Below are 15796 nucleotides of genomic sequence, written 5' to 3'. Positions count from 1 at the left end.
AAGGGGGCGCAGAGCAGTTGGTGTAAAGTAACCAAGTACATTTACTTAAGTACTGTACTTAAGTACAATTTTGAGGTATTTGTACTTTACTTGAGTATTTCCAATTTCCAATACTCCTACTCTACCACATCTAATCTTAATACTCCTCCTCCACTACAAATATTTGAAAACTTTAGTTACTAGTTACAGTACTTTGACCACTTAAAATAGCCGATCTACAAGCTCACAATTGTGAGCTTGTAGATCTGCTATTTCCAAAAGATCTTTATGCATTTGAAAACTCAAAATGGGCCATTTCTTTTTAAATTCCAGACCTTTTTACGTGTAACGTGTATGAGTAGTTCTACATTGCAGTATAGGCCTATTGATATACTTTTACGTGAGTAAATTAATTGGGTGCTTTTTTCCACCACTGGTGCAGACTAGGGAGGGAAGGAAGCATGGAGGCTGGCCGAGGGAGGGAGGGAGGGAGGGAGGGGGAGAAAGGAGGCGAGATGGAGCTATAGCTCTCACGTCTGCGGCAGGAGGCAGAGTTTGACACTCATTACCGTAATGAGTAGGGTAATGCTTTTGCCTAATGCTTTTGCCTTCAGACCTCGCTGCAAAAGGGCAGTTCGTTACCGCCGTGAGGTAACGAACTTTTCTTTCCTCAAGCTCAAGCCCCCCCCCCCCCCCCCCCCCCCGCTCTCCTGAGAGCTATATCTCTCTCTCTCTCACGCAGAGAAAGCTCTCGAGCTTGAGCCGATGCGTGTTTGTTTACTTTATACTTAATGTGGATGCCACGTACTGTACACATCACTGTACGCGGCTGTTCTTGGGAAACATGCTGTGCACATCATCAGATGAGCTTCATTTTCTGTCTTTGTCTGTCGTTTTCTCTCTCCCTCTCTGTCTCTCTCTCAGAGGCAAGAATTTATTAGTATTGTTTGAGTACCGGTATGCATTTTATTTTTAAGAATAATAATTCTTTTTTTTTTAATAATAATTCCTAATTATTCATATTTTGTAATAGTTTTAAGAATATCTCTCCACATTACCTTGTGTTGTTCTTAAATCGCTCTGGATTAACACTTTCCCTCCCTAACACGAGTTAATTGACTGCATCGGCTAAATGTCTCTCTCTCTCTCTCTCTGTCTCTGTGTGTTCAACAGGAGCTCCAGCGGTACGTGTGCAGACAGAGGGAGGCTGCAGGGCTCCCTCACGGTGCCCAGGCCCAGCAGCAGACGGTGGTGCTGCGCTACCCGCTGCCCTACCCTCAGGACCCCTCCCCGCCACCCCTCGTGCCGCACAGACCTGCCGAGCTGCAGTACGGAAACCCCTACTCCGGCGACGACACCCGCGGTACGTTCTATAGGGGTGGGACGATTCACTTATTACCTCCCGATTCGATACGATATCGATACCCAGTAGGGTGCCGATTCGGTTTATTTCGCAATTCTTAAATATATTGCGATTTATTGCGATTTTTCACCCAAGTTAATTCTAAACAATATAGACAATATATAATATAGACAATATAGACCATGAAAAGACAAGCTTGCTCCCTGGCTGTCTTCTGCTACGAGCTTGTAGATCTGCTATTTTTGAAAAATCGTGAAAATGTGGCACATGAATATATATTCTTTCAAAGCGAATGTTTTTAACGCATAGCTTTGCTTCTGGGGGGGCACCGACATAGAAACATGGGTTTTAACTCATATCTTTGCTTCTGTTGGGCACCGACATAGAAACATGGGTTTTTAACTCATATCTTTGCTTCTGTGGGGCACCGACATAGAAACATGGGTTTTAACTCATATCTTTGCTTCTGTGGGGCACCGACATAGAAACATGGGTTTTAACTCATATCTTTGCTTCTGTGGGGCACCGACATAGAAACATGGGTTTTAACTCATATCTTTGCTTCTGTGGGGCACCGACATAGAAACATGGGTTTTAACTCATATCTTTGCTTCTGTGGGGCACCGACATAGAAACATGGGTTTTAACTCATATCTTTGCTTCTGTGGGGCACCGACATAGAAACATGGGTTTTAACTCATATCTTTGCTTCTGTGGGGCACCGACATAGAAACATGGGTTTTAACTCATATCTTTGCTTCTGGGGGGCACCGACATAGAAACATGGGTTTTTAACTCATATCTTTGCTTCTGGGGGGCACTGACATAGAAACATGGGTTTTTAACTCATATCTTTGCTTCTGGGGGGCACCGACATAGAAACATGGGTTTTAACTCATATCTTTGCTTCTGGGGGGCACCGACATAGAAACATGGGTTTTTAACTCATATCTTTGCTTCTGGGGGGCACTGACATAGAAACATGGGTTTTTAACTCATATCTTTGCTTCTGGGGGGCACTGACATAGAAACATGGGTTTTTCAAAAACTGTCATGATTTAGAATACATTTGTAGAATCTGGCCTCAGGTCTAAATGGGATAATGCATTATTTTTAATACCCCCCCCCCCCCTCTTGCCACCCAGATGGGGGTGACGGAGCGCTGTCCCCCGACCAGACGTCCCGTCCTCCCCCGGAGGCCCCGTCGTCCTGCGCGCAGCCCTGCGCTCCCCCCATAAACCCCCTCCCCAGCCCCCCTGAGGGGGCCGGCGCTCCTCCCGGAGCAGCGGCGGGGGCCTGGGACCCCCGGGGGGTGGTCCGCATCCAGCCGTCCCGTAGCATGAGCCCCCCCGATGGGCTGGAGCACCCGCCGGACGAGCCGCCGCCACCCACCGTGAGTCCCCACCACTGTTGATTTTGACAGCAAAGTTTTTGACAGATTTTAGTTTTAGTCATATAGGGCAGTATTATGCGTGTCTTAAGTACCAGGTCTTATTACTTAACTTAAGACCTGGAGGCGTGATCAATGCCATTGGGCTATTCTGAGTGGCCAAACAGCATTGACCACGCCTCCAGGTCTTAAGTTAAGTCATAAGACCTGGTACTTAAGACACGCATAATACTGCCCATAGTTAGTCTAGTTTTAGTCGACTAAATATGATACGATTTTAGTCGACTAAATCTACAGTCGATTTAGTTGACTAAAATGTATTTTGGCGGGCCTTGATGCCGTCGTAATGGCTATTTTCAGCATGCAACCAAGTGTAAATTGACTTGTATTTTACTTATACTGGATCTCTTATCTACTAGTCCCTTCCTAAGATTTTAGTCTAGTTTTTGTCAATATATTTAGTCTTAGTTTTAGTCATCATAGCCTAGTTTTCATTTAGTTTCCATTTAGTTTTCGTCAGTGAAAAAGGTACTCGACGAAACATTTTCGTCATAGTATTAGTCGACAAAATCAACACTGGTCCGCACAGATGCAAAGACAAAAGTCAAATACAGCAACGGGAAAAAGACCTCTCTCCTAAATTCGTGAATTGCATTTCTTCAACTGCCTCCAAAACGGTTACTTTTCAGGATTCTAATTTAAAAGTAGCCGATCTAGACGCTCTAAACACGTCGATTCGCGCCGCAGTTCGAGCTTGTGGATCTGCTGCCTTTGTGACGCTATAGTATGATCAAGTAGGGCATCAATGTAGGCTACCAAAAAACACAACATTTAAATATGGAGACAAGAGGTTTCTGCCCAGTGATACAATTCCTCAGCCTTTTTTTTCTGAAACGCTCCACCTAGAAATGCACCAAGTCTCTGTGTAAATACGTGTGTACGTACAGTTGGGTGCCACCGATATTGTCCCTTATCATTAGGCCTGACCTCAAAATTTTTAAAAATCCTTCTAAATCCTCTGAAATAAATATTTTCACGATTTTTCAAAAATAGCAGACCTACAAGCTCGTAGCGCGCCACTCGGTGGCGCGCTATGAGCTTGTAGATCTGCTATTTTTCAATAGCTAAATTATAACAATGTTTAAAACACCAAAAGGGGTTCCCGCCCACAATGGGTTAACTGTCCTTTTGCACAGATCACGCAAACCTCAGCAAAAAGAAAAGGACAATATCGATGGCCTCCAACTGTACGTCTGTAATCCACGTAACTGGAGAACCGTTCGCCCCACGACTTTATTCGACACACGCGTTCCACACACACCCCCACAGGGAGTGCAGTGCCCGGTGCCGTCGGATAGCCGGTTACTCCAGAACCAGCACTAAAGCCTCTGCCCGGAATCTGGAAATGATCACACCTATATACTGTATATCCATATATGGAGCTGGCCTGTTCTGACATCACAATGATTGTTCTGAAATCTGCATACTCCATATTTGGGCATGCCTGACAAAGAACTCCATATATGGGCATAAAAGGGACACAGACATAATAACTGGGTGGGGCATGCATTTCCAACGGGCACCTCTCTAGTAATAATAATAATCGGTAGCCAATGTTGCTCTCCTTCTCTCCAGTCCGTGTCTCTGTTGGCGTTCATGCTGGCTGGATCATGTGACCGGGTTGCTTCACCCCCCACCCCCACCAGAGAGTTGAAGCATCCAGCTCATTTACATGAAGCTCTAATTAGCGTCACTCTCTCTGAGCCCGAGAGAGAGAGCCTGCGATCCCATAACGAGGGCTAGCAGAGGCTAATTGGGAGAAATTAGGCCCGGATCTGTAACCAGCTCGAGCAAGATGTGTGCGCGTGGAAACATCACTATAAACGCATAAACACAAACTATAAACGCATACTATAGCACACAGCTGCTTTTTAAAAATGCGCAGCAGCACAATTAGCAGCTGTCATTACTAAATTATGGAGATAAAAAGGAACTAATAATATTTATTTTTACATCTAAGGGTTGTATGAATACCGTAGTTTGTGGTCCAGCTTGAATAATCATTGGTCTAGTTCAGTAGTTCTTAAAGTGGGTCCCGGGGGCCCGCAAGGTGCCTTGAGGGGGTCCAAATGGACCAATACAGCTCTGTATCTCTCATTCCACTGGTCTAGTTTGGGAGGTCAGTGGTCCAGTGTCCAGATGAATGATCAAGGGTCTTCTTTTATTGTTTTGATATTAATTAAACTGTTTAGACAGACTGATGCGTTCTTGGTTTAACCTATGATCCTATAGATTACCATCTCTATGAATTTGGTGTATTATTTCACGTTTACCTTGCTTACTGTAACTCGTTCTGGATTAATAAGATTTATAAGAGCCTGATATTTCAAAATGCCTAAATTGTAAATTGTCTGAGTTTTAATGGCCAATCGCCTAGTTTGAATTATCGATGGCCATTTGTATGCAAAAGTATAAATCAATAAAACTGTGTGTGTGTGTGTGTGTGTGTGTGTGTGTGTGTGTGTGTGTGTGTGTGTGTGTGTGTGTGTGTGTGTGTGTGTGTGTGTGTGTGTGTGTGTGTGTGTGTGTGGCGGTCATAGGTGGTGGATGCGGTGGCGGTGGCAGCCCAGCCACCCTGCGATCATCACCTGTCCACCAGACGCCCTGATGCCCGGCGCAGCTTCTGTTTTGATTCCAGGTAAGGGCCAAACAGTTACAAGTACAAGTACAAGGGCATGAATGGCATGATTATGAGCAGGCTGAGTGAACTTCAATCAGTTGGTGGAAAAGGTACTCAAATGTTTTACTTAAGTAAAAGTATAAACTACTGCAATGTAGATGTACTCCGTTACAAGTAAAGAGTCCTGTATGGCCTCACTCAGACCTTTACAACAGATTGCTGTATGCTTGCTGTATACAAAGGGTGTGACACAGCTTGCCCCAATGCATTTCCAATGGGAGTCACATGGTCTGACACAACACTTGTGTTGTATGAGGGGGAGGGGCGCAGTCGAAACACAGCCGAAAGCCATACATCAGCTTGTAGTCCAAAATGTAGTCCTCAAACCATGTGACTTCCATTGGAAATGCATTGGGGCGGCCATGACACTCACAGCATTCATACAACAAGCATGCAGCAATGCTGCAAAGGTCTGAGTGAGGCCTATGCAAAAAGTACACAAGTATAAAGTACAACAGTATCGCCATCAAAATGTACTTAAAGTACCAAAAAGTAACAGTACTCATATTGCAGAATATCCCATTTCCCAAGTTCGAAAAGTGTACAAAATCTTTTGAAAATAGCATTGTGAACTTGTAGATCGGCTATTTTCAAATGGCTGAAATGTACATAGGGTTGAAGTGGTTAAATGTGTTTTGTAATGATAACGTCAATCTATAAAGTAACTATAGTAACTAAAGTTGTCAAATTTACCGTAGTGGAGTAAAAGTGCAAATTTTGCCTCTGATGTGTATAAATGTACTTAGTTACTTTCCACCACTGCCAAACATTTCCAAGTACAAGCACTATTTAAAGGGCATGAATCGCATGATTATAAGCAGGCTAAGTGAACTTCAATTAATGATCACAATCTTGCAGGTAGTGACAGTAACAGTACTGTACTGTAGCCTACCTGTAATGTTTTTATGCAGCTGTTGTTGATGATGATTTTACCAGCATGAGCCTTATGAACTACTCACATTAATGCAGCGGAGGTTTCATGTTTAACGTACTTCCAAAGTGTGTACATTGTTTAAGTCACAGATACATGGTTTTCATATCGTAAATATATGAACTTTGGCTAAAAGCTTGTATTTAATCCGCGTGGGTTCTTGTTTACCCTAACAACTGTCATGGCAGCTTGGCTACAACCTAGACGGACTTCCTCTTCCACTTCAAAATAAAAGTCACTTGTAATTGATTGATTGAAGTATTTATTAACAGTATGCAGAATGGCTGAATGGGTACATTTCAAACGAAAGCACAACTCAATACAAGCATTACACTCGTTTACATTACAATAGGGTCCACCTTTTTCAATTCCTCAGAACATTTAGAGACGTACAAATATGATTATAGTCAACACTAGTTTTATTTCTAAGTCTACTTACAGGACATAGCTAGACATTTGTAGCACTCTGAGATAATGCTTTGAATGGGCCCACTGCCTGCTGCTCGTGCCAAGAGGCAGGGCTTATTTGCGCAGACCAAGTAAAGGTCTGCGTGTGACTGTGTGATGGTGATCACCTGACAGCTGGAACGCCGCGGGCCCCTGGAGCATCCTAGCTCCCCCTGACAGACCGCCCTCTGCACACATCCACATAAATACACACACGTACAAAGCATAGACCTCTGCGAACGTGCCCAAAGAATGCCTCACATTGTCTGCCGTGTTGATTTTGACAGCAAATTTAGATTTTAGTTTTAGTCATAGTCTCTTAAATAGTTTTCATTTAGTTGTAGTCACCTGGAATGTTTGTGTTAGTCTAGTTTTAGTCGACTACATATCACAAGATTTTAGTCGACACTTGCTTCGTTTACACTTAGCTATTTTCAGCATGCAACCAAGAGTAAAATTACTTTTACTTATACTCAGAGCCATAGAGTAAGACAGAGTTACGACATTGAGGGGGCAGAAAACAGCCTGGTCACGTGGTTCATGTACTCGCGTGAGTCCATAGACTCCAATGCATTCCATAAACTTCCGGTTGTCCCTTTTCAATATAAGTCTATGTAGAAGAGCCTGGCCCCATGAAGTGAACAGAGTTGTCTTACTCTATGGCTCTGCTTATACTGGATCTCTTGTCCACTAGTCCCCTTCCTAACATTTTAGTCTAGTTTTTATTCGTTGACGAAAATTGTCAATATATTTAGTCTTAGTTTTAGTCATCATAGCTTATTAGTTTCCATTTAGTTTTCGTCAGTGAAAAAAGGTAGTCGACGAACATGTTACATCATTGTATTAGACAGTCGACGAAATCAACACTGATTGTCTGTAATATTATAATGCTCTAACACGCACCCCCAACCCCACCCCCCCCCCCCTCGTCCTCGTCCTCTCCTCTGCACCCCTCCATCCCCCTCCCTCCCTCCCATGCAGCAACGACGTGCACCGGCGCTGCCCGCTGTGCGAGGTGATCTTCCCGCCGCACTTTGAGCAGCGCAGCTTCGAGCAGCACGTGGAGAGCCACTGGAAGGTGTGCCCCGTCTGCTCCGAGCAGTTCCCGCTCAATTGCCAGCAGCAGCTCTTCGAGAGGCACGTCCTCACGCACTTTGACGGCCACGTGCTCAACTTTGAGCAGATCGAGTAGCCCACCCCCGGCCCGTACCTCCTATACCACTCCGGGGTCGGTCGGTCGGAGAGGGGGCGTGGGGGTTGGAGTCAGGACAGCCAGGGCCGGGTTGGGTGTAACCTCGCGTCACCAGGCCATCCACCTCGGGGGAAAGCCTGGTCTGGGTTCCAAAATCGCTGTGTGAACCGGTCTGGAGCGGATGGTACTGTAATTTATGTCATGTTGTAGTCACTGATTTGTAGTCATCAGGCAGGAAACCACAAGGCGGAATAAGAAGTAACCATTCATAGTATGTGGTTTCCTGCCAGATGACTACAAATCATTGACTACACAACATGACGAAAGTTACCATCCGCTCCCGACCGGATCCTAAACCCGAAATGGAATGCTGCCCAGGCTAGGTTGGGTATAGTTTTGGACAACCGAATGGACAATCTAAAATAACAAAATGTTGTAGACTTTGGTGTTTTTCGAAGGCTCTGTTTGCTCTGTTCATATTCAATCATTAATATGGCAATCCTGACAGAGTAGAAAAGGACCTCAAATGTCAGTGAAAAGGACAACATTTTATTTTATTTTATTTTAAATCAAATTAGAAAATAACTCCTAGTGTGAGTAGTGGCTAAGGCAGCGGTTCCCAAAACATTAAACAATTTCTTTGATTTTAGTTTTCATGAAATTACTGACAAAATTGTGAATTTTGTTTTTAATTCATGAGAAATTTTGCTTTTTTGGGGGAATGTTTTTTTTAAAAGGTTTTGAACTAATAATGATTAAAAACAGAATGTAGGAATGTAGGAAACAAATGGGTCCCGGCCCAGTGTTTGGGAACCAGTGGTCTAAGAGGGACCATAGAGACAGAGACTGTCATGGCCAAGGGATGGGGATCTAAGTACCCATTTCAGATTATCTCAAAATCCCCAAAATCACACACTTCAATATTTAGCAAGTTTTGACCAAACTTAAAGTGTGTCACTTGCCTTCTGTCTGATAGAAGAAGATTTGGAGGGCCTAGTGTCTTTAATGAAAACAAAATATGATTTAACATACGGCAACTTATTTATGATTGTTAAGCCGTTATCGACTATCGAATATGGTGTCAATAACAACAGAAAGAAACGAGACCCAATCCTAGTCATGGCTGCCTCTTGTTTTGTCTCTATGTGAACATCCTCTCTCTGCTTTAAGGCGTTATAGTTCCATCATCACTACATGAATATATAGCTCATTCGGAGCAAAACATAACAATAAAATGTCCACCTTTTGAAACAAAAGTATACCGTCCGTAAAAGAGTCCTGCTACATTTCAGTGTTACCGTCCTGAAGGTGGAAGTTTCCTTGTGGCGTTGGCTCGAATTGCTTCATCATTACACAAGTATAGGGTTTGCCAGTGAAAAGCAGCCAGTCAATCATTAGTCGAGACGTGTTGCTTCATATTTTGGCACTTTGACACTGACAAGCCTAGAGAGAACGTTAGTAGGGTGGGTTGGAATAACAAAAGTTGCTTCTAAGCACAAATCAGTATTGGATCAAATTGAATGTGTCACGTTTTTAACAGTCTGATTCTGTATTTGTGTATGGAAGCACCGTGTGTGTGTGTGTGTGTGTGTGTGTGTGTGTGTGTGTGTGTGGGGGGGGGGGGGGGGGGGGGTAATACTGCTACTGTGTACAATACAATACTCTACAAGCAAAGACGTCAAGGCGTTTTAAAAAAGAGAACAAACGGCACTACATTTTAATTTATCTGCACTGAATAAGGCTTTATTCTGAATGTACTACTGTATATATATGTATATGAAAGAATTATAAGATACTGTATGGAGAGTCCTGTCTGAGCTCTTGTGACCACCCCCCCCGCCCCAGCTCTCCATCATTTAGCTGGGGACCACCTGGAACCCCCCCCCCCCCCTCCCCAAGGACCACTGGTTGAAAACCACTGATCTGATATTAACACTTTGTGGTCTTCGGAGGCAGCGGTTAGATTTTATTTGTCACATGCTCATACGTGTTGTATGTTCAGTGAAATGTTTTCATTCAAGAGACTGGATTGACCAGCATTGTTTTACTGTGGAGGTTTTTAAAAATGCCTTCGGCAGACCTGAAAGCTATGGGCAGGATGCAAAGTGACAGGCACTTTCATGAAGTACTTTTGAGATTTGTGTTGACCCTAGAAATGTGATTTTCTTTTAAATGTTCATTTATTATATATATTATTTTTTTCTTTTTCACCCCCTATGGTCCATTTCTGTCCCTGTGTGTTTGTATGTATGTGCACACTGAACCTGTTGTCAATCTCAACTACCAGATGATTCTTCATCTAACGGCTTGTCTGAGACCGTACTGCCATTTCAAGGTGACCACTGACCGTGTCGTATCCAGGCTTTCAAAAATTCCACATGCACCATAATTACAACTTAGTCAAGTGTGTGTGTGTGTGTGTGTGTGTGTGTGTGTCAAGTCCCAGTCGAGCTGTTGTCGCGTGAGAATGCAACTGGAGGTTTTAATGTGTATTGCAAAAGGTCTTTATGAATAAAGTACGCTTCGTTTAAACTCTACATCAGTGTTTCTCAACATTTTGTGGGCCAACATGCAGGTCTCTTAGGCACAATTCATACTCCTATTTTAGAGCCGAATAAAAGTCGGTTCTGTAGAGCCTACAATGTGACGTCATTTGAGGTTCGGGGGGGGGGGGGGGGGGGGGGTACCGTCCTTTAGGCGCGATTCATACTCCTATTTTAGAGCCGAATAAAAGTCGGTTCGGCTCTACAGAGCCGAACCCATTGTAGGCTACAATGTGACGTCATTTGACGTTCGGGGGGGCGGGTACCGTCCTAAAGTCGGCTCTTCGGTGCTACTGAAAATTTCTGACGAACCAAAATAATTTCTACACTACAGCGGTAAAATAGGAGTATGAATCGGCCCTTACCTGCCAACACCCAATTAACATGTAAGCTTTATCTTATTTTACTCTTGCGTCTATAATTTGCTCATATAATTCAGAAAACAGTCAGATTTTACATTAAACTTGACGGTTAGTATGGTATGTGATCTTTATTAATTATTAGCCGCCCTACTTCCGACATTTTACCTTTTTTGATTATGACTAGAATTGTACTGCATATGGATGTCAGGTCCTGTCACATCAGGCCCCTCTGAAAGCACTGAATGGCAGGGCTGTCATGTTACCATAATTCCTGCCCTTTCACAGGGATGTCAGGCCCTGTCACGTTACTATAGTTATAGTACTATGTTACCGGCCCTTTCACAAGGATGTCAGGCCCTCAAACAGCCTGTATCATGGTTCGTATCAAGCCAGTATCATGGTCAGTAGATGTGATACCTTACCGACCATGATACTATATTTTGTTGCATTTTCCACCTGTACAACCATCATTCTTTTACCAATAATTAAACTTTTGAGAGCGTAAAATGAAACCAAATGAACCCGTTAATTTTACGCTCTCAAGAGTTAAAGATCTATAAGGGTCCATTTGGTTACCAGCTCTCCATCATTTAGCTGGGGACCACCTGGAACCTCCCCCAAGGACCACTGGTTGAAAACCACTGATCTGATATTAACACTTTGTGGTCTTCGGTGGCAGCGGTTAGATTTTATTTGTCACATGCTCATACGTGTTGTATGTGCAGTGAAATGTTTTCATTCAAGAGACTGGTTTGACCAGCATTGTTTTACTGTGGAGGTTTTTAAAAATGCCTTCGGCAGACCTGAAAGCTATGGGCAGGATGCAAAGTGACAGGCACTTTCATGAAGTACTTTTGATATTTGTGTTGACCCTAGAAATGTGATTTTCTTTTAAATGTTCATTTATTATATATATTATTTTTTTCTTTTTCACCCCCTATGGTCCATTTCTGTCCCCGTGTGTTTGTATGTATGTGCACACTGAACCTGTTGTCAATCTCAACTACCAGATGATTCTTCATCTAACGGCTTGTCTGAGACCGTACTGCCATTTCAAGGTGACCACTGACCGTGTCGTATCCAGGCTTTCAAAAATTCCACATGCACCATAATTACAACTTAGTCAAGTGTGTGTGTGTGTGTGTGTGTGTGTGTCAAGTCCCAGTCGAGCTGTTGTCGTGTGAGAATGCAACTGGAGGTTTTAATGTGTATTGCAAAAGGTCTTTATGAATAAAGTACGCTTCGTTTAAACTCTACATCAGTGTTTCTCAACATTTTGTGGGCCAACATGCAGGTCTCTTAGGCACAATTCATACTCCTATTTTAGAGCCGAATAAAAGTCGGTTCGGCTCTGTAGAGCCTACAATGTGACGTCATTTGAGGTTCGGGGGGGCGGGTACCGTCCTTTAGGCGCGATTCATACTCCTATTTTAGAGCCGAATAAAAGTCGGTTCGGCTCTGTAGAGCCTACAAATTGTAGGCTCTACAGAGCCGAACCCATTGTAGGCTACAATGTGACGTCATTTGACGTTCGGGGGTGCGGGTACCGTCCTAAAGTCGGCTCTTCGGTGCTACTGAAAATTTCTGACGAACCAAAATCATTTCGGCACTACAGCGGTAAAATAGGAGTATGAATCGGCCCTTACCTGCCAACACCCAATTAACATGTAAGCTTTATCTTATTTTACTCTTGCGTCTATAATTTGCTCATATAATTCAGAAAACAGTCAGATTTTAAATTAAACTGGACGGTTAGAATGTTATGTGATCTTTATTAATTATTAGCCGTCGACATTTTACCTTTTTTGATTATGACTAGAATTGTACTGCATATGGGTGTCAGGTCCTGTCACATCAGGCCCCTCTGAAAGCCCTGAATGGCAGGGCTGTCACGGCGCTGTCATGTTACCATAATTACCTGCCCTTTCACAGGGATGTCAGGCCCTGTCACGTTACTATAGTTATAGTACTGTTACCGGCCCTTTCACAAGGATGTCAGGCCCTCAAACAGCCTGTATCATGGTTCCTATCAAGCCAGTATCATGGTCAGTAGATGTGATACCTTACCGACCATGATACTATATTTTGTTGCATTTTCCACCTGTACAACCATCATTCAACATTTCAAATCTACAGCCAATTTTCCATCCTCATCATCCCAAAATATTAAACTGCCCCCCTCCCCCCCAAACTTTTCTGAAACAAACACTACACTACATGCGCGTTTATACTTTGTATAGCCTTCTCATCCGGTTGAAGCATCCCAATCCCATAGTCTGCCCACCGGAAGAAATAACACAACACATATAATACAGCTTTTCATTTATTTTCCTGTTTTTTTATTTTCTTTCCTCAAACGTTTCCTGATTACACACGTACGAAGCAGCTTCAATTGTGGATAGAAAGACAGCCTGACTGACATCACGTATACAAGTCACTCTCCTCCTCGTAACCCCCCCCACCCCCCGTACAAAAAAAAAGGAAACATCGGTCTCCACGTTGACATACGAAAATATATAATTTAAAAGCACTTGACAGACACGTTACAATACATTCACTGTACACAGTATGAGTCCGCAGCCCTCCCTCCCCTTCCTCCCATTCATGCACCCCCCCCCCCTCCCCCCCAACATGTCTTAATACTGCGACTGGCCCTCGTTATTAGTTGTGTCCTAGCTGTTGCCATAGCGGCAGTGGTCTCTGGTGAGAGAGAGAGAGAGGGGATGGGTTGGTTTTTTTTAACGAGTGTTTGACAGACCCCCCCCCCCCCCCCCCGCCCCCCCTGACTCTTTGTCTCCACTTTAAGCCCCTGACACGCAAACTCACTCCCTGGCGGCTGTGAGGTATGGCAAGGACACCAGAGGATAAATTGAAGGAAAAAAAAAGGTTGTCTTACTGCATGGCTCACAACTATCTCCTTCTGGGCAGTTCTCTGGTTAGTATGCAGTGAGTATAGCCCCCCTTTTTGGGACCCTCGGTTACCTTTTTCTGTTATTTGTACAGAATATAGGTAACCGAGGGTCCCGAAAGGGGCCATTATGCACGGATACACTGAGTAGAGCCCGACCGATGAGATTTTTGGGGCCCCCCAAACCACCCCATTCAAATGCTAGCATCATGCACTGAATGGGACATTATCACGTTTAGTCAGTGGAGACTAGTGCTAGATGGTTAGTCAGATGAGTGATATTTTTGACAAAAAAAGTGCTAAGGTTTTTAATCATTTAAAATAATCTATTTGACAACATTTAACGTAAAAGCAAAACAAACACAAACTGAACTTTTTATTTTTAACCTCTTTAAAATAAGTCCCATTCAAAAAAAACGTGAAAGGGGATTTTCAACTATGATTGGGACACATCAGCAGCTGCATAATTGCAAAAACTGTGGACCCCCAGGCAGTGAGTATGACGAGGAAGAGGTGGACTACGAGGAGTCTGACAGCGACGACGTCGTAAAACAAAAGTCAAATAATGGCCGATATATCGGTCGGGCTCTAACACTGTAACCTTGAGCTCACTTAACTGCCAAGGCGATAAAAACGTATAAGTAAACTTTGTGCTTGAAAATGTGGGTGCGCCACCTATTGGCCACGTGCCACCATGCTTGCTTATGACAACAGCGGACTTGTGGAGGAGTGGAGGCTGTGTGTGCATGTGGGAGGTCACTGCACTATACCCCTCGACAACATTACAGAATATAGAAATGTTTTCTGGCACTGAACCATTGGAAAGTACAAAAAAAGAAGAAGAAAAGAGAGTCCATGACGGGGAAATGCAACCTCATCTCACGGAAATACGGCGAAATAGCACGGAATTGCATTTTCGTACATACACGCCTAGAAAACCCAAAAATCCGTACATATTACGAGACTACTGTGTTGACCACGACGGAGGCGTGGCTTTCACTGGCATGGAAGTGCTATTTCACCGTGGCTGGTTCGGGCTGAGTGAGTTCGGGTTTGACATTATTTACTATTCTGTCCATATCGGACGGGGGTGAGTCGGCTCTAGCGAACTTCGCAACGCTCGACGCGGCAACTCGCTGTGCTCGTGGCGTCTCCAGTGGCTCAAGTTCGGTAGAGACGGCGCCCCCCGTATGGGGGAGGATTTCAGTGTCATATGTACGGATTTGGGGGTTTTCTAGGCGCGTATGCCATTTCACCGTGTTTGGGTGAGACCGGGTAGGGAAATGACATCATGAATGGGCACTGCATTGTTTTTTTTTCTCTTCTGGAGGCAACAAATGATGCGGTCATTGGCTACTGTAACGCAGTGTTGACACAATTCTAGCTGGTTCTCCTGCGCTGCAGGAGCTCCAGAGTGGCAGCCTGGCACAGGAGGAGCTCCAGAGTGGCAGCCTGGCACAGGAAACAACACAGAACAACTACTGTATGTAGCCCTATAACACTACGGGGCCGACGGCCCAAGATACTGCAAAAAAGACTTGGCTACAACAGTGGTTCTCAAAAACACATTTTCAAAAGTCAAGGGACCCCCCCCCCCCCAATAACGCTCATCATAAGTTGTGAGCTTGCAGTATCGTCTATTTTCAAATAGCCCAACATTTTTTAATGGGGCTTGAAATGTTTAAACTGTTCCTCATTTTGCAGGGGGGGTGGGGGGGGGGGACCCCAGGCACCCCCTCTGACACCTGGCGGTCCCCCCGGACTCCTCTTTGAGAACCACTGGGCAACTAAAGCAATGTATACGCTCACGCCTTGTGCGTGAGCGTGCGTACATACATACCCATACATACATACATACACACACAATGTACTGGAATGCTGTGATCTACAATGAAAGGTTGTAGATGGTAATCTCTTGGAAAAATACGAAGTCGAACTCGT

At 44.1% G+C, this 15796-nt stretch overlaps 1 protein-coding gene across 1 annotated transcript in view; it reads left to right on the top strand.

Moving 5' to 3' along the window:
• The window catches only part of tax1bp1a (Tax1 (human T-cell leukemia virus type I) binding protein 1a), a 41170-nt gene extending 32896 nt beyond the window's left edge, over nucleotides 1-8274 (top strand). Inside the window, exons 16-19 of the mRNA XM_079522087.1 lie at nucleotides 1153-1342; nucleotides 2488-2735; nucleotides 5333-5430; nucleotides 7832-8274. Coding sequence (XP_079378213.1) covers nucleotides 1153-1342; nucleotides 2488-2735; nucleotides 5333-5430; nucleotides 7832-8042 — 747 coding nt within the window. The 3' untranslated portion in view covers nucleotides 8043-8274. The remainder of the gene's footprint in view (nucleotides 1-1152; nucleotides 1343-2487; nucleotides 2736-5332; nucleotides 5431-7831) is intronic.
• The last annotated feature ends 7522 nt before the right edge of the window (nucleotides 8275-15796 follow it).

This window comes from Electrona antarctica (genome assembly GCF_951216825.1).
Source record: "Electrona antarctica genome assembly, chromosome: 15".
NCBI lineage: Eukaryota > Metazoa > Chordata > Actinopteri > Myctophiformes > Myctophidae > Electrona > Electrona antarctica.
Note: the sequence above shows the minus strand (reverse complement) of the source record. Positions and strands in the feature narration are given on the sequence as shown.